Source organism: Cherax quadricarinatus, chromosome 9 (genome assembly GCF_038502225.1).
Source record: "Cherax quadricarinatus isolate ZL_2023a chromosome 9, ASM3850222v1, whole genome shotgun sequence".
Classification (NCBI taxonomy): domain Eukaryota; kingdom Metazoa; phylum Arthropoda; class Malacostraca; order Decapoda; family Parastacidae; genus Cherax; species Cherax quadricarinatus.
Window position 1 is genome coordinate 14,298,540 of NC_091300.1, and position 24,810 is coordinate 14,323,349.

Genomic DNA, 24,810 nt, shown 5'->3' on the forward strand with positions numbered 1-24,810 from the left:
AATTATAAATGGATCTAATTTATATAAACCAAAGGAAATATTCATATTATTGTCAAAACTGCTTTTTATGAAACAAGATTCAATTATATTCCAGTCGACCATGGACTTGCTTGATACTACTTTCTCAACTTTTTGAAAATCAATTGGATGGTTAAAATCTCTTACATGAATAAATAGAGCATTGGAATCTTGTCCAGTTCTAATGCTATATTTATGTTGTTTTAATCTTAGTTCGAGATTTTTACCAGTTTGACCGTAATAAACTTTATCGCAAATTTTACAAGGAATCTTATAGACACATCCATCAGCATTTTGGGGGGAATTCTTTATCAAAAGTTTTTTACTGTATCAAGATTTTTGAATACAACTTTAATATTAAAAGTCTTAAGAAGAGAAGGCATATCAACCAAGTTTTCATGGTAAGGGAGAACCAACATATTTTTAGTTGAATAAGGCTGGTTGCCCCTTTTTGGATTATAAAAAGTGTTTCTAGCAACTTTAAAAGATTTATCAATTACATTTCTTGGGTATTTTAAATCATTACCTATTTAATAAATTTTGGATAATTCCTCATCTATGAACTCAGGACTACAAATTCGTAAAGCTCTCAAAAACATTGATGAGAAAACAGACAGTTTGACTCTATCTTGATGCGAGGAATAATAGTGGACATAGGAACAGTTATTTGTAGGTTTTCTGTAAATTTTAAATTTGAATTCATTATTACCCTTAATAATTAAAACATCTAGAAAAGGCAATGAGTTATTTTCTTCAAACTCAACAGTAAAGTTTATAGAAAGGGCTAAGATATTTAATTTTCCAAGAAAATGGTGTATATCTACATTTTTGGGTATAAGACACAAAATATCATCAACATATCTGAACCATTTACCTCTATTAGGGAGGATTGTGTTAAGCAACCTTGTTTCAAAAAATTCCATGTATAGGTTACTAAGAACAGGTGAAAGAGGATTTCCCATTGCCATACCAAACTTCTGAGTGTAAAACTTATCATTAAATACAAATTTTGCATCATATTAGTAAAGGAATGATATATAGCTCTATGTTAAAACCAAACATTCCCAATTGCCCTCAAAGATTCTTTAAGTCTAATGATACACTTAATAACAATAAAAATTTGCGCCTTACTAAAGCAGACAAAATAAATGCAATAGTAATTATGAAAGAAAATGATTACCAAGAAAAAATGAATAATCTCTTAGATGATACTGAAACCTATTCTAAACTTAGGAAAAATCCCCTAGAAACCGTTAACAGCAATTTCAATAAAACAATAAAACTTCTACTGAAAGGCAAAGATGAATTAGTCAAACAATTTACTTCCACTAATCCATCTTTACCTTACATGTATGGACTAATAAAAACACACAAACCAGGGAATCCAGTCAGACCAATTATTAGCTCCATAGGACCAGTTTCATATAAATTATCCAAATGGCTTGTTGATATTTTGAGCCCTATTGTTGGCAAAATTTCTAACTTTAATGTTAAAAACAACATAGACTTGGTTGATAAATTAAGCTCCTTGACTGACTTAAATGATTTTAACATGGTTAGTTTTGATGTTACTTCCTTGTTTACGAAAGTTCCTGTTGATGATTTATTAAGTTTCTTATCTGAAGAACTCGTTAACTATGATTTACCATTGCCAGTTCCTACTATCATTAAACTTATTAAACTTTGCATTGTTGATGCAAAATTTGTATTTAATGATAAGTTTTACACTCAGAAGTTTGGTATGGCAATGGGAAATCCTCTTTCACCTGTTCTTAGTAACCTATACATGGAATTTTTTGAAACAAGGTTGCTTAACACAATCCTCCCTAATAGAGCTAAATGGTTCAGATATGTTGATGATATTTTGTGTCTTATGCCCAAAAATGTAGATATACACCATTTTCTTGGAAAATTAAATAGCTTAGCCCTTTCTATAAACTTTACTGTTGAGTTTGAAGAAAATAACTCATTGCCTATTCTAGATGTTTTAATTATTAAGGGTAATAATGAATTCAAATTTAAAATTTACAGAAAACCTACAAATAACTGTTCCTATGTCCATTATTATTCCTCGCATCAAGATAGAGTCAAACTCTCTGTTTTCTCATCAATGTTTTTGAGAGCTTTACGAATTTGTAGTCCTGAGTTCATAGATGAGGAAATATCCAAAATTTATGAAATAGGTAATGATTTAAAATACCCAAGAAATGTAATTGATAAATCTTTTAAAGTTGCTAGAAACACTTTTTTTAATCCAAAAAGGGGCAACCAGCCTTATTCAACTAAAAATATGTTGGTTCTCCCTTACCATGAAAACTTGGTTGATATGCCTTCTCTTCTTAAGACTTTTAATATTAAAGTTGTATTCAAAAATCTTGATACAGTAAAAAAACTTTTGATAAAGAATTCCCCCCAAAATGCTGATGGATGTGTCTATAAGATTCCTTGTAAAATTTGCGATAAAGTTTATTACGGTCAAACTGGTAAAAATCTCGAACTAAGATTAAAACAACATAAATATAGCATTAGAACTGGACAAGATTCCAATGCTCTATTTATTCATGTAAGAGATTTTAACCATCCAGTTGATTTTCAAAAAGTTGAGAAAGTAGTATCAAGCAAGTCCATGGTCGACAGGAATATAATTGAATCTTGTTTCATAAAAAGCAGTTTTGACAATAATATGAATATTTCCTTTGGTTTATATAAATTAGATCCATTTATAATTAATAGAATTTGGGAAGAATTTAATAATACACTGGACAAATAATTTTTAAATTTTCTTGGGTAGAATAGCTTGGGGGTGAGTTGTGCAAAGGACCTATCCAAGTTGGCTCGCCGCGCGTCACGTGTTTAACCGTTGTGGGATCTGATAGTGAGGTGCTGGCCGGACCCCTTATATAGCTTCCTTGGATGATTCACTTTCATAGTTCCTTGATAATGTGAGTAGTCACGAAAGCGCTTGGAATTTCTCTATTCTTTCAGAGTGGTTGTTTTGCATATTTTGAAATCACCTGTTCACTGTGATCTTATTGCATATATATATTTATATATATATATATATATATATATATATATATATATATATATATATATATATATATATATATATATATATATATATATATATATATATATATATATATATATACTACATTATATATATATATTATATAATAATGAGAAATAAACATAAAACTCTCAGTATACACACACTGAGATATAAACCTCCCGGTGTTTGCACTAGTCTGTAATGATAAATCTTTTAAAGTCACACAATCTACTTGTTACGACTTTGATGTCGTAACTTAAATAAAATGTTGCTGGCTGCTAAAGGCTGCTCACACTGCTGTCTAGGGGTTATAAAATTACTCTGAAAGCACAGCAACTCTCGGGCCAACATGTACTCATATATTAAACAATATTAATTATTATTAGGAAGGAAGGACAAAACTCACCTATATAAAAATATATCTATTAGTAACTTATATAGAACTTACAATCTACTCCAAGAAACACCAGTTCACATTAGCTCACTAGTACACTGCTACTAATGAGTTAAAGAACATAAATCACCAGGGAGGCACCATGACACACACACCCGTCTTCACTTCTGTCTGGTAGACTAATAACCACCAGGTAAACCACCATACAGTACTCTCGCATAAACAGGCCTCTGCACACTGTGACCTTACAAATAAACATGAGAGCATTTAAACACAAATACTTATAGTATACACTAAAAAACTTACCAAAATTACCTACTCAGACTACCGCCCTAACATACTGGCTTTACCTCCGTCACGTACTGAACTAAACACACCTCTCATCTGCTCCTGTCCTGGCCACTGCCTGACTGTCAGGAATAAAACGCGTTCACTTTCCGTATACTTCCTGAAGTATGTTATATAAAATAAATTTTTCTGCATGTCACTGCGTAATGCTGCTTCAGTAAATCTTACGAACGTCATAATAAAACGCACAGCAAGAACTTTTCAAGAGTTTAATTCTCACCACCTAGAAGTACACTGAACAAACACAGCCTTTCAGAGGTTACTTAAATTATCAATTTACTGAGACTCAGTAACACGAGTGAACACAAGAATATTATAAAATACTTTGTGATTCAAGTGTGCAAGATATTATAAATGATCTTCCCTCGCTTATTTCGGGAGAGGCAAAAAAAAAAAAAAAAAAAAAAAAAAAATCGCATAGTTTTTTTTTCTGTACAGGACACATTGAGAACTTCTATCAGACAGACAGCGGTGATGACTTTGTCACAGTGGAGTGGGATTTTGTGTTTGTGGAGGGCGAGGATCCTCTCGTTAAGTATTCCTGCATCGTTGACAACAATGAAATACTGAACATCTCCTGCCCTTCGAGTCACTGCTCCATTACCATTAACCACCTCGAAGCTTGTAAGGAACACGAGATCGAACTCGTTCCTTACTTTTCCGATATGGCAAGTGTTATATATCCAGGAGAGGCAGCTACCCTCGCTGCTTATACGGATGACAAACGTAAGTCATGGTTGCAGTGTGTACTTGCCTAATTCACCTAATTGTGGTTGCAGGGGTCGAGACTCAGCTCCTGGCCCCGCCTCTTCACTGATGGCTACTAGGTCCTCTCTCTCTCTGCTTCCTGAGCTGTATCATACCTCTTCTTAAAACTGTGTATGGTTCCTGCCTCCACTACTTCACTCTATGACTGAAGAAATACTTCCTAACGTCCCTGTGACTCGTCTGAGTCTTCAGCTTCCTGTTGTGATCCCTTGTCTCTGTGTCCCCTCTCTGGAACATCCTATCTCTGTCCATCTTGTCTATTCCCCGCAGTATCTTATATGTCGTTATAATGTCTCCCCTGACCCTTCTGCCCTCCAGTGTCGTCAGTCCAATTTCCCTCAACCTTTCCTCGTACGACATTCCCCTGAGCTCTGGGACTAGCCTTGTTGCAAACCTTTGTACTTTCTCTAACTTCTTGACGTGCTTGACCAGGTGTGGGTTCCAGACTGGTGCTGCATACTCCAGTATGGGCCTAACATACACAGTGTACAGTGTCTTGAACGATTCCTTAAGGTATCGGAACGCTATTCTCAGGTTTGCCAGGCACCCGTATGCTGCAGCAGTTATTTGGTTGATGTGTGCCTCCGGTGATGTGCTCGGTGTTATGGTCACCCCAAGGTCTTTCTCCCTGAGTGAGGTCTGTAGTCTTTGTCCACCTAGCCTATACTCTGTCTGCGGTCTTCTTTGCTCCTCCCCAATCTTCATGACTTTGCATTTGGCTGGATTGAATTCGAGAAGCCAGTTACTGGACCACATGTCCAGCCTGTCCAGGTCTCTTTGCAGTCCTGCCTCATCCTCATCCGATTTAATTCTTCTCATCAACTTCACATCATCTGCGAACAGGGACACTTCAGAGTCTATTCCTTCCATCATGTCGTTCACATATATCAAAAATAGCACTGGTCCTAGAACTGACCCCTGTGGGACCCCGCTCGTCACAGGCGCCCACTGTGATACCTCTTCACGTACCATGACTCGTTGCTGCCTCCCTGTCAGGTATTCCCTGATCCATTGCAGTGCCCTCCCTGTTACATGCGCCTGATCCTCCAGCTTCTGCACTAATCTCTTGTGGGGAACTGTGTCAAAGGCCTTCCTGCAGTCTAGGAAAACGCAATCTACCCACCCCTCTCTCTCGTGTCTTACTTCTGTTACCTTGTCACAAAACTCCAGGAGGTTTGTGATACAAGATTTGCCTTCCATGAACCCATGCTGGTTTTCATTTATAATCTTATTCCTTTCCAGGTGTTCGACCACTCTCCTCCTGATAATCTTCTCCATGACTTTGCACACAATACATGTCAGAGACACAGGTCTGTAGTTTAGCGCCTCGTTTCTGTTTCCTTTCTTAAATATGGGGACTACATTAGCTGTCTTCCATTTCTTAGGTAGTTGCCCAGTTTCAAGGGATGTGTTGAAGATTGTGGTTAGGGGCACACACAGCATCTCTGCTCCTTCTCTAAGGACCCACGGGGAGATGTTGTCCAGTCCCATCGCCTTTGAGGTGTCAAGGTCACTTAGGAGCTTCTTCACCTCCTCCTCGGTTGTTCGTATGTCATCCAACACTTGTTGGTATATTCCCTCTTGATGTTCCCTTCTGTGCTGTCTTCCCACAGCCCTTCCTGTCTCTACTGTAAAAACTTCCTTAAATCTCCTGTGTGTGTGTGTGTGTGTGTGTGTGTGTGTGTGTGTGTGTGTGTGTGTGTGTGTGTGTGTGTGTGTGTGTGTGTGTGTGTGTGTGTGTGTGTGTGTGTGTGTGTGTGTGTGTGTGTGTGTGTGTGTGTGTGTGTGTCTCATCCTTTACCTAAATGCAATTAAATGTCTCACATGCAAATATTCTAGAATCTCCGAAGTTTCACCTTCAAGTGGCTGGATGAATTAATTTGTCCACTCCAGTGTTTTCATTGATAACTCGAGAACGCCGGAACTGATCGGCTTCAAATTTCCAGTGGTGGTGTACTTTTAGCAGTGAAAGATTCTTGCAGTCGTCATCATCTGCAGGTGCCAACTACTTAAATTTAAATAGCCAACTCCAGGTATTATTTCTAGTGTGATACTTTGAGAAAGCCTTGCCTAAGCCACTTCTAACTTGCAACTCTGTTTTATCAAAATAAAAGAAGATTGGCATTGGTACTGGAGTGTGTTGGTGCCAATTAATTGGTAAATCGGCACCTACACACTCAAGTACCAATCCCAATCTTCTTTTACATTTTTTATAATTTTGGTGTGGCATTTATCTGCCATAAAATAATTCTGGTATGCCTCTTCTGAGGCACACCCGGTCTTTAATGGTTGATGCCTCTTATGGATAAAGTGATATTCTTTACGTTTAGTTTGCCTAGATGAAAATTTGCCAATTTACTAACAGTTAATAAACTAAGAATTGTTGAATTCTGAATAATAACTGAAGAATGCTTCTTGTGACTGGCTTCAAACTTTTAACAACGGTGATCATTGTTAAAAAAACGATTTGTATTGATTTCCGGGCGTGCATTTTCTAATTTTCTAACTGTATTAAACAAGTTGGCTTTATTTAAAAAAAATCCGATGGGCTTTAAATCCTAGAGACGCTGGCGTATTTTAAATAGAGAATATTTTGTTGGCAGTTGCTCAGACTGGGCTTTCTCAAGGTATCAGACGGGAAACAGTATCTGGAATGGTCCGTTGAAATTTGCTTACCTGGCACCTGCAGGTGCCGAAAATTGCTGGTGCCAATTTGGTCGTTTTATTGAAGGAATGGGGAAAATAGAAATACTGTTTAGCTTTTGGTGAGGTCGGGTGGGGATTTTAAGTTAATTTTGGTCTAAAAAAAAAATCTTTAAATCACTGTCGATGAAAAAAATATCTTTCTCGAAAAGAATTCTTTTGGAAACGTTTAATTTTTTTTAAACCTTGAAAACAAATGTAGCTTACCCAGAATTTGTTGAGAAAAGAGAGCTGGATAAAATGGTGAAAATTTCCCTTTTATTTGAGTTTTTTTTTTTATAAGTTTCAAAGAGTTAATGTAGGCTTTAAAAATTATGTTGTTTCTAACGGCTTTGTAGGCGAGCCGGTCAGGTACAGCTTGTATGTTATCGTCTTCCTCCAAAATTTCCATTCATAACTTTGGAAAGCTTGGGCCGATTACCTCCAAACTTTTAGTGATGGTGAACTAGAGCTATGGGAGAAGTTCATGTAAATACTGGGATGGTTGGTGCCCCTTTTGTCTCGCCAGTTTTACATAAGAACATAAGAAAGATAAATTAGACACATATGCAACTCTTGGGTATCTCTATTGAGGAAACGTTTCGCCACACAGTGGCTTCATCAGTCCATACATAGGAGAAACTTGAAGAACAGGAGGAGAATGAGAATGATTACCTCATTCTCCTCCTGTTCTTCAAGTTTCTCCTACGTATGGACTGATGAAGCCACTGTGTGGCGAAACGTTTCCTCAATAAAGATACCCAAGAGTTGCATATGTGTCTAATTTATCAACCTGTCGGTTCTCTGAACCATTCATCTACAAATATAAGAAAGAAGGATCACTGCAGCAGGCCTACTGGCCCATGCGAGGCAGGTCCAATTCTCCCATTGGCTTATTAAGCCAATGCCTTAACCTAGTCAGGTCAGTCACATTCACTTAAGGGAGGTCTAAAGTCATACCTAATTTTGTGTTGCGATAACTTGGGAAAAGAATTTAGATGCAAATCTTCTTAGAAAGTATTGATTGTTAGTGGAGTCTGGAGGTGCCATTTTGCCACTTTCATTTTTAATATTGTGTGATTTTTATTTTTAATAGAGTGATTTTTATTTTCAATACACAGTGATTTTTTTTCTTAATACAGCGTGATTTTTATTTTTAACATAGCATTATATTTTTAATCTTGAAATAACTTGAGCATCGGCCTGTCTGAGCTGCTTGACACTTTAATGGTTGACGTGTCTTACGAAAATAATGTTGCTTCTGGGTTTTACAGTTGCAAATTTGCCAATTTGCAAACATGGTTAATAAAGCAGGAACTGTTGGTTTCTGTAACTGAAGAATGCTTCTTCTGATTGGTTTAAAACTTTTAGTGATGGGGGATTTTGCTCAAGCGATGATTCATAATATTATTGGCCTTTCTAAACTGCAGAATGCCTCTTCAATCAGGATAAATTTGCTAATTTTATTAATGTGGTTTCTGCGCAATAACTAGCTAATGCCTCGTCTGATTGGCTTTAAACTTTCGAAGGTGGTATATCTTACTTAGTGGGAAGTTCGAATTAGTTTTGAGCTGTGAATGCCAATTTGTCTTGAAAATTTTGGGATATTAGATTGCACATGATAACGTTTGAATGCCTTCTCTAGTTCTGTATTATCAGTGATGATAATTAGCTGCACTAAAAACATATGCCACACTCTGTACAATTCCTTTAGCACGTGTTGAGGTTCAGGATAACGCAGCCACTGAAATGAATCTAATCTAATCGAAAATAATTCTACATAATTTGTTAGGCTCATTCCAGAACGAATGATTCTGCAGTATATCTAAGGATATTTGAGTGTTTAATTATTTTAAGCAAAGGCTTTGCTACTTACAAGCACTTCTTGGACACAAGCAGCTGTGGGCGCTCCCGGCAACCTGGTGGTCGTGTCTGAGGACTCAGGGACGACCCTGAAGTGGGACGATCCAGCGGAGAATGTAGAGTGTGTAGCTGCCTACAAGGTGTGCTCGAGACGTGAAGCAACAGAGGAGAGTGTGTGTCAGACGGTGAGTAGGTGTGGCAGGTGGTGGTGAGGGAGAGAAGAAGGTGGTGGTGAGGGAGAGAATTAGGAGGTGGTGAGGGAGAGAATTAGGTGGTGGTGTAGCCAGGTGAAAGAGAGGCAGATTAAGATGATTAGGGAAGATCAGATGACTCCAGTTTCGTTCGCAGGTAACTGCCACGTCGGCCACCCTAACTTACCTTCAGGCCTGTGTGACCTACGAGGTCACTGTAAAACCTGTGATGGTCTCTGGTAAGGAAGGACTCGCTGTAGAGACCAACGTCACCGAAGATGGAGGTAAGTCACAAATACTCGTTGAAAATAACAACTGATATTTTTCTGCCAAGTTACTCATATTTGAGCATCACACTAAGAAGAGTCACAAGGTAGCCTCTGAGGTGTGTGTTCTTAGCAACCCCGCACCTTGTACACACCGCTCACAACACGACACTGAGAGCACTCACAACACCAGCCAGTAGACACACTGCTCACATAGTGGCACCAGTGTCATATGAAACACTAGTAAACCATTAATGTATAATACCTGTCTGACACAGCAACATCCTGGAATCTTGGTACAGAGAATTCTTCTATAACTCTAATGTTTGCCTAGCTTTGCAGCATGATCCACGTCCACTAGTAGGCTTCACCATCCTAACTGTTTCACTTCTGTCTTCAGTAGGTAAGCTTCCATCCTCTAAATCCATGAAGACTGATGGAATAAATATCTACTTTCAAGGCTTAGGGACTGATCACCCCAAACTACTTTGCGTCTTCCACTACCTCCAACAGATTCATCAAAGTTGAAGGACTTATCACCTTAAGCTATGTCTTTATGTCTCCCAATGTGTCCAGTATTATTCTCTGCATTGGACTGATAAAGCGAAACGTCTCCACAATAAGGACACTCAAGAGCTGTATATAATCACATTCATCTACCATTTTGCATATTTTCAGAAATGTGTTACTAGTGTATTAGTGCCTGAAGTGATAAGTGCAAAAACTTCTGAAGCTCAATTAGTCACTATAACCACCGGTTTGGATGTTAGTGACAGGAGAGAGAAATGGTTTGGATGGGAAGAATGCATCAGCAATGATACATACTGAGTCTGCTTGAGATGTGTTCGACCGGGACACTTGTGAATACTAGCTGGGAGGTTCACAACTCTGGTACTAGTGGAACACGTGAAGCGGTATCACTAACCTAACCACGCTGAACCACTAACACTAAACAAAGAGAGGTGCAGCACAAAGAGTAAACTAACAACACTAACATTAAACCATCAGAAGTGCAACACAAACACTGAACTAACACAAGTGAAACACTAAACCAAGACGCTAACACAGGAAAGCACTAACACTGAACTAACATGCATAATGTCGTTATAAAGTTCCTCTCCGAAGTTCAGCTTATTTGAGAGATATTGAGATTTATCTTTAATTAAGTATTATATTTCTAAAACCCAGGCCTGCATTTATTCTACTAAGGTGCAAATTATATGCCAATTAGCTATCCCTCGTACTAGCTGTCGGAGATCATGATTTAAGAGTTACAGTATCCATAAGTCACATAGGTAAAGACAGGAATTAATTCTCGGGTTCCTTCTCGATCAGTTCCTGGGCCACCTACGGATCTGGTTGCTGGCAACATCACCGATTCTTCCATAGAACTCAGGTGGAACAACCCAGTTATTAACCCCGCATGTGTTCACCAGTAAGTTATCTGTCCCACAGGAAACCTCGTGTCAACTGTGGAAAAATTGTCACCGTAACTGAATAACTGTCACTGTGGTGCAGTGGTCCTCGCTAAAGTATTACTGTCAACTGCGGTATAATTGTCCATGATGGTGTATTACTGTTGCTGTGCTGCAGAGTCCCTGTTGGTGCATTACTATCACTGGTACACTTATTCCTGCTAGTGTACTATTGTCACTTTGTTGCACTTGTCCCTTCTGGTGTATTACTGTCACTATGATAGAGTTGTCCCGGTTGGTGTATGATTATCACTGCTGCAGTTGTATTACTGTCTCTGTGCTACCACGTTACCTTGTACACTGTCTCGACACTCGTTTTGTTATGTCCACAAATACTAAAACTGGTCCTAGGCAGATCAAGCACAGAACTGACCTTGATATTAAGATCTACATTGCATATGATGCCTGCTGGTGACGATGACAAACTTTGGTCATCTTAAATTTGCTCTAACTGAAACTTACGTGAAAGACATTTTCATGTACACAAAAAGGGTAAAAATATAAGAAATGTTGCTTGTGCACAGATTCCATTTTCTGTTACCAATGTGCAATACAATGAAGATTTTACAATTTGCAGTCTAAATTCTTTAGACGGGAATTCCGAAGTGGGAATTTCATCTTCTGAAGAGGCCGATGATGTGCTGATGAAGCATGTTCAAGTATGACAACATAGTCAACAACAACTGTACGACTTAGTCACGAACTTACAAAATACATCTCATATCAAAGAATGATATGAGATGGTAGACATCTTGCATCCTAGCTGCAAGATGTCTACCTACAGGAAAAAGCATTTGAGTTATTCAGCTTCTCTCAAAGCTTCTGATACCGGTTCTCTGCCTTACTGATGTGACTGGCTTCTTTGGAGAAACTGGTAGTCATTAGAACCAATCGGATTGACAACTGTTCATTGACTGCTCAACAGGCCTAAAAACTGCTTTGCTTCACATTAACAATAAACTTCCACCAGTTCTCATAGGTCACGCATTCCATGAGGAAGATGATGAATATGGAAGTGTTTAGTAAGCAAGATCAGTTACAAAAGACACAAAAATAGGTATGCAGCACTGTCGCAAACAGATCTTAAACAAGTCACCTGGGGATAGAAATCTTTAGCTCTGGATCTTTCCATTTTTCTGCGTCGTCAGGCGCTATGCTGTGTTGCAAGACAGCATTAGATAGGAGGGGAAATTCTCTGAGACAAGGCATAAGGTATCAATGGCAGCCCATGTCCGTGACACGATCTGCCACTGATACCTCCTGCCTTGCCTCAGAGAATTTCCCTCCTATCTGTTGCTGTCTTGCAACATTTTATACGTTCTGACGACGCACGAGAGTGCGAAAGATCTAGAGCTGAAGATTTCCATCCCCATGTCACTTGTTCTGTAAAACAGGTACCTGGAGACTTCACGATGTTTGATTTCCTTCTTGTACTGCCTGGTGGCTGCACCAAATATCTCTGCTTCTGTCTGTGGAGGGACAGTAGCACAACAAATGGAAGCACCAGGAATTTGTGCATACAATGTACATAATAAGTCTGTTATCCAAGCAAATAGTATATTATTGCCGCCACTTCACTTAAAGCTGAAGATTTTAAAGCAGTTCATCAAAGCTTAAGATTATAAGTGATAGTTTTAAACATATAATTAATGTTTCCTTGAGTGTTCGAAGACTAAGATTAGGCAGATGTTGGTAACTAATGAGTCTGAGACAAACTGATAGCTGTTGAAAATGTGCCTAAACATTAGAGAAAACGTCGTTCATAGGTCTAAATTTAACATGAATGTCCTCGTTGATCTCCCCGATGAATGACTATGTGATACACTGATGTTCAAAGATAATTTAGGATAACATTACATTTATTTTGATTATTTTTGTTATGATTACATTATTCAACTTAATAAATTTATATGCGTAATTAATATTTTGCTTTCCGACAAACTTTTGATGCACTGACGCTATACATATGTTAATCTGTCATGTGACTCTTGATACTATGAAAAAAAAAAATATGATCACGTTTTAGCTTAGTATACCGAAAACTTATCAAATAAAAAAATAAGATAAACACAACTTTTGCTAAGCTCTGTTGTATAATGTAAAATATTGTCCTGGTGTACAGTTACGTCATTTCGAGTGGTCCAGTCGCTTTACAAACCATTCAAGGTTCTCGCCGTGCCTCTGAAGACTTCGAGAACTACGCTGCTATGACTCACCTTGAAGCCAGAACCACTTACCAGTTTGATATCGTCTCTGTTAGCAAGTCTGATGAATTTAGCACTTCAGCAACGGTGTATGCCACTACTAAAGGGCCAAGTGAGGATTTCTCTGCTATCCGTAGTACTTTGGTAAGAGGGATAAGTTCTTAAGTTGCCTGTAATTTACGAGGCCAAGCCGGAGGCGGTGGTGGGTCTGCATGTCGTCATAAACAAGACATACTTGAGAATGGTCTCTTAACTAACTGTTTATCACAAATCTTGCTATGCGGGACAAAATGTAAATACAATCCTTTTCTCGAAACTCTATAGTTTACCCTCTTCATCAGCTTCATTATTGATATTTCACATTACAGAGCTGTTGCAAGAACAACACCTTGCAACATTTATCCTTATTTTTCCTCTCCGGCAACTAGGTTCACTAATGATGGATCTCTTAATTTCTCAACAACTCACTTTAGCGAGTCTGGACGCTGTCACAACATAATTTTTGCTAAAAAATCATGAGTCTTTTTCATACTAAATAGAAATTCTGTGGGTAAATACAGACGGTAGAGAGTTGACTGGTGTACTGGGTTTAAAACTAAGGTCATTAAGGTTGTATGTCAAGAATATCTTAATCCTTAAAGTAGATATTAAGGTAAACTCTCTATGCTTAAATAGAGAATGATAAACATACCACGTATATACCATGTATATACGTATATACCATGTATATATATTTATACTATGTATATACCATATATATACTATGTATATACCATATATATACTATGTATATACCATATATATACTATGTATATACCATATATATACTATGTATATACCATATATATACTATGTATATACCATATATATATCATGTATATATCATTTTCCACAAGGTAGAAAATTGTGAAGGCCACTTACATTATCCATTAATTTTGTCTTGAGAAAAAATTTCCTTAAGGTTTTCCCGCTGTTAATTAATCGTTCGTTTTGTTTTTTCATCTGAGGAACCTGAGATAACCATGTCAGTGTCATCCTCAGCTGGACACACTGAGGCCAGACCAACAACTCTTTATAATATCTTCCTATACAGGCCACGTCAACAACTTCCAGCAGACAGGCAGTGGTTACACTGAGGTCACACTGGAGTGGGACTATGTTGAAGGCTACCCAGCGTACCCACTGGTCAAGTATACCCTCGTCACTAACAAACTCGTACAAGCTGACTTCAACTGCTTTACAAGACATTGCTCCTACACTGTCGACGGTCTCGAAGCTTGTACAGAATACACGTTTGATCTCATTCCATTCTTCAAGGATCCGACCAATGACAGCACATTTCAAGGAGCCATCGTGTCGACCATTGCTTACACGAACGATACAGGTAAGTCTTGGATACAGTTTCAGTTACTTTGTACATGATTGTGCTCACCAGCATGTGCCAGCAAGGGTCAAATCTTAGCTCCTGGCTCCAATGTGTGCTCGTATTTATGATTAAATAATTGTAGCTAGAGATGCAGAATTGAGTTCGCAATATCCTGTATACCTGGAGTATACCTGGAGAGGGTTTCGGGGGTCAACGCCCCCGCGGCTTGGTCTGAGACTAGGTCTGTTTTAAGTATAGAATTCAGTATTTTTTGTGTGTGAAAATTCCAGTGTGCACGTGTGTGTGTGTGTGTGTGTGTGTGTGTGTGTGTGTGTGTGTGTGTGTGTGTGTGTGTGTGTGTGTGTGTGTGTGTGTGTGTGTGTGTGTGTGTGTGTGTGTGTGTGTGTGTGTGTGTGTGTGTGTGTGTATGTGTGTGTGTGTGTGTGTGTGTGTGTGTGTGTGTGTGTGTATGTGTGTGTGTGTGTGTGTGTGTGTGTGTGTTTGTGTGTGTGTGTGTGTGTGTGCCTGTGTGTGTGTGTGTGTGTATGTGTGTGTGTGTGTGTGTGTGTGTGTGTGTATGTGTATGTGTGTGTGTGTGGGTGTGGGGGTGTGTGTGTGTGCGTGTGTGTGTATGTGTGTGTGTGTGTGTGTGTGTGTGTGTGTGTGTGTATTTGTGTGTGTGTGTGTGTGTGTGTGTTTGTGTGTGTTTGTGTGTGTGTGTGGGTGGGGGTGGGGGTGTGTGTGTGTGTGTGTGTGCGTGTGTGTGTCTGTGTGTGTGTGTGTATGTGTGTGTGTGTGTGTGTGTGTGTGTGTGTGTGTGTGTGTGTGTGTGTTTGTGTTTGTGTGTTTGTGTGTGTGTGTGTGTGTGTGTGTGTGTGTGTGTGTGTGTGTGTGTGTGTGTACTCACCTAGTTGTACTCACCTAGTTGAAGTTGCAAGGGTCGAGTCCAAGCTCCTGGCCCCGCCTCTTAACTGGTCGCTACTAGGTCACTCTCCCTGAACCGTGAGCTTTATCATACCTCTGCTTAAAGCTATGTATGGATTCTGCCTCCACTACATCGCTCCCCAAACTATTCCACTTCCTGACTACTCTGTGGCTGAAGAAATACTTCCTGTGGCTGAAGAAATACTTCCTGTGATTCATCTGTGTCTTCAACTTCCAACTGTGACCCCTTGTTACTGTGTCCAGTCTCTGGAACATCCTGTCTTTGTCCACCTTGTCAATTCCTCTCAGTATTTTGTATGTCGTCATCGTGTCCCCCTATCTCTTCTGTCCTCCAGTGTCGTCAGGTTGATTTCCCTTAACCTCTCCTCGTAGGACATACCTCTTAGCTCTGGAACTAGTCTTGTTGCAAACCTTTGCACATTCTCTAGTTTCTTTACGTGCTTGGCTAGGTGTTGGTTCCAAACTGGCGCCGCATACTCCAATATGGGCCTAACGTACACGGTGTACAGGGTCCTGAACGATTCCTTATTAAGATGTCGGAATGCTTTTCTGAGGTTTGCTAGGCGCCCATATGCTGCAGCAGTTATTGTGTACTCACCTATTTGTACTCACCTATTTGTGGTTGCAGGGGTCGAGTCCTAGCTCCTGGCCCCGCCTCTTCACCGGTTGCTACTAGACCCTCTCTCTCCCCGCTCCATGAGCTTTATCAAACCTCGTCTTAAAACTGTGTATGGTTCCTGCCTCCACTACGTCATTTTCTAGGCTATTCCACTGCCTTACAACTCTATGACTGAAGAAATACTTCCTACTATCTCTCTGACTCATTTGTGTCTTCAACTTCCAATTGTGGCCTCTTGTTTCTGTGTCCCCTCCCTGGAACATCCTGTCCTTGTCCACCTTGTCTATTCCACGCAGTATTTTATATGTCGTTATCATGTCTCCCCTGACCCTCCTGTCCTCCAGTGTCGTCAGGCCGATTTCCCTTAATCTTTCTTCATAGGACATTCCCCTTAGCTCTGGAACTAACCTTGTTGCAAACCTTTGTACTTTCTCTAGTTTCTTGACGTGCTTTATCAAGTGCGGGTTCCAAACAGGTGCTGCATACTCCAGTATGGGCCTGACATACACGGTGTACAGTGTCTTGAATGATTCCTTACTAAGGTGTCGGAATGCTGTTCTCAGGTTTGCCAGGCGCCCATATGCTGCAGCAGTTATCTGATTGATGTGTGCCTCCGGAGACATGCTCGGTGTTATACTCACCCCAAGATCTTTCTCCTTGATTGAGGTTTGCAGTCTTTGGCCACCTAGCCTATACTCTGTCTGTGGTCTTCTGTGCCCTTCCCCTATCTTCATGACTTTGCATTTGGCAGGATTAAATTCGAGAAGCCATTTGCTGGACCAGGTGTCCAGTCTGTCCAGGTCTCTTTGAAGTCCTGCCTGGTCCTCATCAGATTTAATTCTCCTCATTAACTTCACATCATCTGTGTGTGTGTGTGTGTGTGTGTGTGTGTGTGTGTGTGTGTGTGTGTGTGTGTATGAGCATATCTGTGTATGTGTGGTGGAGAGGTTAATCAATTTGTATTCACCTATTTCTGGCTGCAGTGGTTGAGTCTCAGCTCCTGGCCTTGCCTCTTGTCCCTTGCTGGATTTACTCTCTCCTAGCCTCCTGAGCCCTGTCATACATATTCTTAAAATTATGACTGGACTTTGCCATCACTACTTTTTTGTTCAGTTATTCTACTTACTGACCATTCGTGTAAGATAATATAAAACTCGTTCTATTTCCTCTCGCAGAATCCCTGGTGACACGTTGTTGGATCCCTTTTGCTCTTAACGTAACCAGCTCACTCAGAAGCTTTTCACTTCTTCCTTCGTTGTATGTATGGTCTCCAGTACCTATAGATGTAGTCTTTGTCTATGACTGTCTGGTCTTGCCCTTGTTTCCACTGAGAACATCTCTAAAATAATCTGTTGAGCTCCTCATTAATTTCCTTGTTGCTTCTGGTGAGCGTTCCTCCTTCCTACTTCAGTAATATGTGATGTGACTGTAGCAATTTCGGTTCACACTTGGCATCTGTTGGTATTTTATTTTCAAACTATTGCTCAGTTCGTGTGTTTATCCTCTTGCCTGATTGTAAATGTTATTCTTTAGATGCAGACTGACTGCATTTTTAACTAAAATCATCATGTAATTATCAGTAAATTGTGACATCGACAGCTGTCAGCGCACCGAGCAACCTTGTGATCGTGTCAGAGGACGACTTCGGAACGACGCTGCAATGGGACGCTTCAGCTGGAGACTGTGTAGCATCCTATAAAGTGTGTTCAAGGCTTGATGGTTCCCAGGAGACTGTATGTCAGACGGTGAGTGGCTGTCACAGATGGTGGAATAGAGCGAGGGAGAGCCAGGTAGCAAAATGCAAGAATAAGTTTAATAGAGAAGTGTATTAACTATTAGTGAATCTGTACAGCATTACCGTAAGATTGTATTAAAAGAAGCATTTGTTTATGACAAGAAAGGTGGAATTAGAAGGGATGAGACAGTGGTGACCTGGATTTGTTTAGGTTGGTGTAGCAATTTAAAGAGGATAAACACTCTCTCCAACAATGTATCTTAGAATGAAGCAGAGCAGAACTAATACTACAGACGGATGAAAGGTGGAAGCACAATGTAACTAAGGCTAGAAACATTTTTCGAAATATATGTAGGATTTGCCGCAATTTGATTATCATAATTTGAGAAGGTAGTGGTACCTGTAGACTCACAACTGTACTATACAGGTAATAATACATACATAATGTAACAGTCAAGGATGGACTTAATGTCACCAATAACGTGTCTCTTTGAAGCGTAATTTATTGCGTTTACTGTAGCACTTTCACTCATGCAATGAGTGGTGTTTCACTAAAAACCTGCCCCATGGGGCAAAATCTAACTCAATTTTTCTTTTATTTATAGGTAAATGGAACGTCTACCACAATTGCTACCATGCAGGGCTGTGGCACATACCAAGTGAGAGTGTCACCCGTGACGCACACTGGTAACGAGGGACCTGCCTTAGAGGAGACGATCACTCCGAAGAACGTAGGTACGTTACCTTTTCAGCCTGAGAATAATAATGAAGCTCAGTCATCCTGCTCAAATTATTTGAATATGATTCTAACAAGAAAATAATATGCAAACCTCGCAGATGATAATTCATTAGGGTAATTTTCAGAGTTCGTAACCGAACACATTCATCACAGCACCAACCCTACACACTGGCAAAGGCAGAGCACTATCATCATTTACAATACCAAACGATGTTGATGTTGCGTGATGGTGATGTTGCGTGATGATGGTGCGTGATGGTGATGTTGCGTGATGATGGTGCGTGATGGTGATGTTGCGTGATGATGGTGCGTGATGGTGATGTTGCGTGATGATGGTGCGTGATGGTGATGTTGCGTGATGATGGTGCGTGATGGTGATGTTGCGTGATGATGGTGCGTGATGGTGATGTTGCGTGATGTTGATGTTGCGTGATGTTGATGTTGCGTGATGTTGATGTTGCGTGAGCACCTACACATAATGGTGTACACGTGAAGAACATGAGAGAAGTACCGAAGGCGGAGTCTGCCTGATGGGTTTACAAAGAAAAACCAAAAAAGGGTCCGGGAGACTTGGAGAACACAAGGTGGCATTTGATTAACACTAGTGGAAAATGTGAAGCACAAACACGATGCTAACACCAGTGAGGCACTAATACCAGTCATGCACCAACACTAGTTAGGCACTAACACTAGTGAAGCACCAACACTAACTAAAATAAACCAAGTGAAGCACATACTGGAGAACTGAAGGATTAAAACTGCTCAACAGATTCAGTTGCTTCATTATCAGTCATGTCAGGGAGATCATGTCTGCCACCAGTGTCCTCCGCAAAGTTTATTCCCAATAGAACCTCTGTTATTCGTACTCAAATACTTGGTTTAAGCAAAATATTCTATTTTAACAAAGAAGTATGAAGTCGTGTTCTAAGATTAAATAAATAACAGTTATGGTAGTGTAATTAATATTACTAAAAACAGTGTGTACAGTATAAATACTTTGGTCTCTTTACTGTATTATAATGCAGTAGAGAGAATACAGTATTTAGTGTATGAAATTATTAGCTTGGAAAATAACATATTTTCCACACAAGTCGTCCCAATTAAATTATTTTCAGAAAAATCAGGTCTTCTTTTCACTGTTGATTGTAGTAAGCCACTGGATCCAAGTGTAACAGAATGGAAATATACATTTGTCTCCGTAATCCTTAAATTTTGCACCACTTAGCCATCCCTTTCAATAAGTGTGTGATGGATCAACTCTTCCCGGTTCTGGTGTTCCTCAGTCTCGTAGGTGAAAGCTTAAATGAAGTGCTAATGGCCAGGCTCCTCCCTGAACAGCTCCCGGGCCACCTATGGATTTGGTTGCTGACAACTTTACAGACACCACTGTAGTCATCATGTGGAACAACCCAGATGTAAACTCCCTCTGTCTTAGAGAGTAAGTTATTCATCTCATAGTTGTCCTTCCTGGTGTCATACAGACTACTCTTTATTTCTGTTTGCATTATGTACCGTTTTTAAACAAAGTTTAATTTCTTAAATCACACTGTATTAGAATAATGTATTATCTCTGGCTCAGGTACTCCATCACGTACGGCCAAGTCATGGAAAGGGTCAGTCGCTCCCACGGTGCTCAGGGAGACTACGACAACTATGCCACTATAGGTCCACTCGAGCCTAACACCATATACATAATAGAAATCATCTCCATTGGCCAGTTTGGCCAAAACAGCGCTCCAGCCACTTTGTATGTTATTACTAAAGAAGCAGGTGAGAATATCTCATTTCTCGTGAGTACTTAAGGGGATCAGACCAGGTGTTATGTGGCTGTGTAAGTATGTTGATGTGAGCAGAGACAGAAATGTGTCAGTTAGAGACAGAAGGGATGCACGGAAGGCGAATATAAGTGTAGATAAAATTCGGTGGTGAGATGGTCCCTTATCTATGACCTCTGTCACAGTTATTGCTGTGATAGGTTGCCATCTAAATACTGATATTTCATTTTGGGAAGTTGTTGGACGTGGAGCCCATTGCATCATCATTGACTGCTGGGTGATGTGGTGCTCAAGTGATAAAACTTAAACAGTAGCACCAACTCACTTCGACAGTGAAGACAACACAACTTACAGAACAAACTTTAAGTGGGAAACATTCACTTTACATAGAGCTTTATTATTAAGTTGTTTCAATAAAAGTCTGAAATATGCTGTTTCATCTCACTGCAATTAGTCTGGTCACTGTCATAACATAACATACACACCAGATTGAATTAATTTAAGAGGCCACTTAAGCTATCCATTTTTTTTCTAGTTATGACTCAGTAATACGTGCCGGAGCGAGAAAATTTTACTCAAATGGATTTACCTCTGTTAAGAATGTTTTCCGCTAAGCTCTCTCTCTGTTCTTAATTTAGTTTTCCTTTTATTTCCATGTCACTAAGGTAATCATGCCTAGACAAACACAGTAAATGTCAGAACACAAGTCTAAAATTTTCCTTCTGCAGGCCGCATCGTAGACTTCCAGCAGACAGACAGCGGTGATGGTTCAGTCACACTGGAGTGGGACACCGCGAAGGGCGTCGACACAATTCAGAAGTACACAATCATTACTGACAGTGATTTTGCAACGGACATCCGCTGCCCTTTGAGTCACTGCTCTATTACCATCGACTACCTGGAGGCTTGTAAGGAGCACGAGTTTGACCTCATTCCTTTCTTTAAGAGTTCGACGAATGGCAGCATAATACAAGGAGACGTTGCTACTACCACTGGTTATACGAATGATAACCGTAAGTCCTGTGAGGAGTTAATATCATTCTTTTTGGTTCATATGCTTCCCTAAAACAGGTCATTCCTAATTTCCTGGGCTGTATACTCAGTGGTGTACCGGTATTGCTAGTGATGTACTGGTATTCCAAGTGATGTACCAGTATTCATAGTGATATGTTGTATTTCTATTGATGTACTGGTATTCACAGTGATATATATATATATATATATATATATATATATATATATATATATATATATATATATATATATATATATATATATATATATATATACTGTGTGTGTGTGTGCGTGCGTGTGTGTTTGTGTGTGTGTGTGTGTGTGTGTGTGTGTGTGTGTGTGTGTGTGTGTGTGTGTGTGTGTGTGTGTGTGTGTGTGTGTGAGTGTGTGTGTGTGTGTGTGTGTGTGTGTGTGTGTGTGTGTGTGTGTGTGTGTGTGTGTGTGTGTGTGTGTGTGTGTGTGTGTGTGTGTGTGTGTGTGTGTGTGTGTGTGTGTGTGTGTGTGTGTGTGTGTGTGTGTGTGTGTGTGTGTGTGTGTGTGTGTGTGTGTGTGTGTGTGTGTGTGTGTGTGTGTGTGTGTGTGTGTGTGTGTGTGTGTGTGTGTGTGTGTGTGTGTGTGTGTGTGTGTGTGTGTGTGTGTGTGTGTGTGTGTGTGTGTGTGTGTGTGTGTGTGTGTGTGTGTGTGTGTGTGTGTGTGTGTGTGTGTGTGTGTGTGTGTGTGTGTGTGTGTGTGTGTGTGTGTGTGTGTGTGTGTGTGTGTGTGTGTGTGTGTGTGTGTGTGTGTGTGTGTGTGTGTGTGTGTGTGTGTGTGTGTGTGTGTGTGTGTGTGTGTGTGTGTGTGTGTGTGTGTGTGTGTGTGTGTGTGTGTGTGTGTGTGTGTGTGTGTGTGTGTGTGTGTGTGTGTGTGTGTGTGTGTGTGTGTGTGTGTGTGTGTGTGTGTGTGTGTGTGTGTGTGTGTGTGTGTGTGTGTGTGTGTGTGTGTGTGTGTGTGTGTGTGTGTGTGTGTGTGTGTGTGTGTGTGTGTGTGTGTGTGTGTGTGTGTGTGTGTGTGTGTGTGTGTGTGTGTGTGTGTGTGTGTGTGTGTGTGTGTGTGTGTGTGTGTGTGTGTGTGTGTGTGTGTGTGTGTGTGTGTGTGTGTGTGTGTGTGTGTGAGTGTGTGTGAGTGTGTGTGTGTGTGTGTGTGTGTGTGTGTGTGTGTGTGTGTGTGTGTGTGTGTGTGTGTGTGTGTGTGTGTGTGTGTGTGTGTGTGTGTGTGTGTGTGTGTGTGTGTGTGTGTGTGTGTGTGTGTGTGTGTGTGTGTGTGTGTGTGTGTGTGTGTGTGTGTGTGTGTGTGTGTGTGTGTGTGTTCCTAAAATAATGATCTTAATATATTGATTGTAATATTATAAACAAGCTCACAAAGTATTTATCATAAAATATTTATTATTAATTATCGTTGGGAAAATTAATAATAAAGTATTTATTATTAATTTTTGATGGGAGCAGCTGTAAGTGCTCCCAGGAACCTGGTGGTGGTGTCAGGCGACGACTTCGGGACGACCCTGCAATGGGAGGCTCCCGCTGAGTACCCAGACTGTGTAAAGTTATACAAGGTGTGTTCAAGTCTCGAGAGAACCCAGGACTCCGTGTGCCAGACGGTGAGTAGGTTTACCAGGTGGTGGTGAGGGAGAGAACAGGTGGCTGTAAATGGCTAAGTGATGGTGAGCGAGAGATGGTAAGGTGATGGTGAGGGAGAGAGAAGTAGGTGTAGTGAAGGAGAGGACCATATTATGAGAGAGACAAAGAGGCAGAGAGCAAAACAAAGGACTATGTGATGACGAAGGAGATCGAACAGGGGACGATAGAGAGTGTGAGGTGGTAGGGAGGGGGAGACTGCCAGGTGAGGTTAAAGTCAAGTAGCTAAATAATATATCCAGGTGACTCTAGTATTAACGACAGGTAAATGGGACATCCATGAAGGTCGCTTCCATGCAAACCTGTGGCACATACCAAGTGATTGTGACACCCGTGACGTCCTCTGGTAACGAAGGACCTGCCTTAGAGGAGACGATCACCATCAGCACTGATATAGGTACGTTACGTATACTGCTTGAGAATCTTCAAGAAGGTCAGTTAGTTTGCTCAAATTCATTGATTATACGAAGTGGGAAACCACTGGTCAATCTGGCAGGAGATAACTAATTAAGATAATCTCCAGACCACAACAACTGACCATTGTTCTCACTGTTCACATCGTGGCACAAGCATTACTGATAACACCGGACACTGTGTACACTGACAATACCAGACACTGTGTACACTCATAACACCAAGACATTGTGTACACTGATAAAACTGGACACTGTGCAAACTTACCCTACATCACTGGAAAATCTGACAGTCTGGACTCCATCGCTGTGTTGTGGGGCATCAAGTTTACCGGAAACTTCTTGTTTTTCCACAACAAACTCTGCTCTCAACAACAGTGTGAAGAGATGATGGCCGCCTCGGACAATGGCTGTTGAAGGGCTTTTGATTCAGTGAACTGGGGCTACCCTCACTTTCCCTGGATCAAACCGAATTATTTCTCATGCACTGAATGATCCCTGAATATAATAATAATAATAATAATAATAATAATAATAATAATAATAATAATAATAATAATAATAATGGAACAACAACAACAATAAAAATAATAATAATAATAATAATAATAATAATAATAATTATGGTAACAACAACATCAACAATAATGACAATAATTATAATAATTATTATAATAATAATAGTAATAATAATAATAAAAATAATAATAATAATCGAACAACTTCACCATCAGTGACTTGCTCCCCGTTGTGACTCTTGGATGCTCAGTCATCATCAGCAGCAGCAGCAGCAGCTACGACTTCATCCACGCGACCACCATCTTCGACGTCTGTAAGTCTGACTGTAAATTGCAAACATTTATCACTGTATGATACTTTTACAGTGCTAAACACCAATACTTCGTACACTGCTGCTCTTTGCTTAATCACCACATCATTTTCTACTCGCTATTGCGATTATTCTTTTTCCACTCGCGTGTACCACACTTACCATGCCATGACAACAACTGAAACACGCTTACCCTCTCGTACAACATAATCAATAATATATTCTTCTGTATTTTTTCCCTCCGCAGCACTTACACTAACACAAAAAGCACAACTTATATATGTAAACAAGCAATGACAGAAAAAAAATCATACTGCAAACTGCGAAACATTGTCCTGATCCTACGTAAGTTGATTAAAAAATCACGGTGCCCGGGTTTTATTTTATTTATTACTTCCTCTGGAGTGGGGCGACGTTCATGAACGTTATTTCACCTGTTAA

At 39.9% G+C, this 24,810-nt stretch overlaps 1 protein-coding gene across 1 annotated transcript in view; it reads left to right on the forward strand.

Moving 5' to 3' along the window:
* Positions 1 to 24,810, forward strand: part of LOC128686200 (tenascin-R) — a 35,175-nt gene that overhangs the window by 8,965 nt on the left and 1,400 nt on the right. Inside the window, exons 2-15 of the mRNA XM_053773023.2 lie at positions 4,251 to 4,538; positions 9,162 to 9,310; positions 9,474 to 9,600; positions 10,918 to 11,017; positions 13,180 to 13,373; positions 14,355 to 14,645; positions 17,791 to 17,936; positions 18,532 to 18,661; positions 20,004 to 20,103; positions 20,245 to 20,435; positions 21,169 to 21,453; positions 22,939 to 23,090; positions 23,392 to 23,524; positions 24,275 to 24,372. Of these exons, the coding sequence (XP_053628998.2) occupies positions 4,251 to 4,538; positions 9,162 to 9,310; positions 9,474 to 9,600; positions 10,918 to 11,017; positions 13,180 to 13,373; positions 14,355 to 14,645; positions 17,791 to 17,936; positions 18,532 to 18,661; positions 20,004 to 20,103; positions 20,245 to 20,435; positions 21,169 to 21,453; positions 22,939 to 23,090; positions 23,392 to 23,524; positions 24,275 to 24,294 (2,306 nt within the window). The 3' untranslated portion in view covers positions 24,295 to 24,372. The remainder of the gene's footprint in view (positions 1 to 4,250; positions 4,539 to 9,161; positions 9,311 to 9,473; positions 9,601 to 10,917; positions 11,018 to 13,179; positions 13,374 to 14,354; positions 14,646 to 17,790; positions 17,937 to 18,531; positions 18,662 to 20,003; positions 20,104 to 20,244; positions 20,436 to 21,168; positions 21,454 to 22,938; positions 23,091 to 23,391; positions 23,525 to 24,274; positions 24,373 to 24,810) is intronic.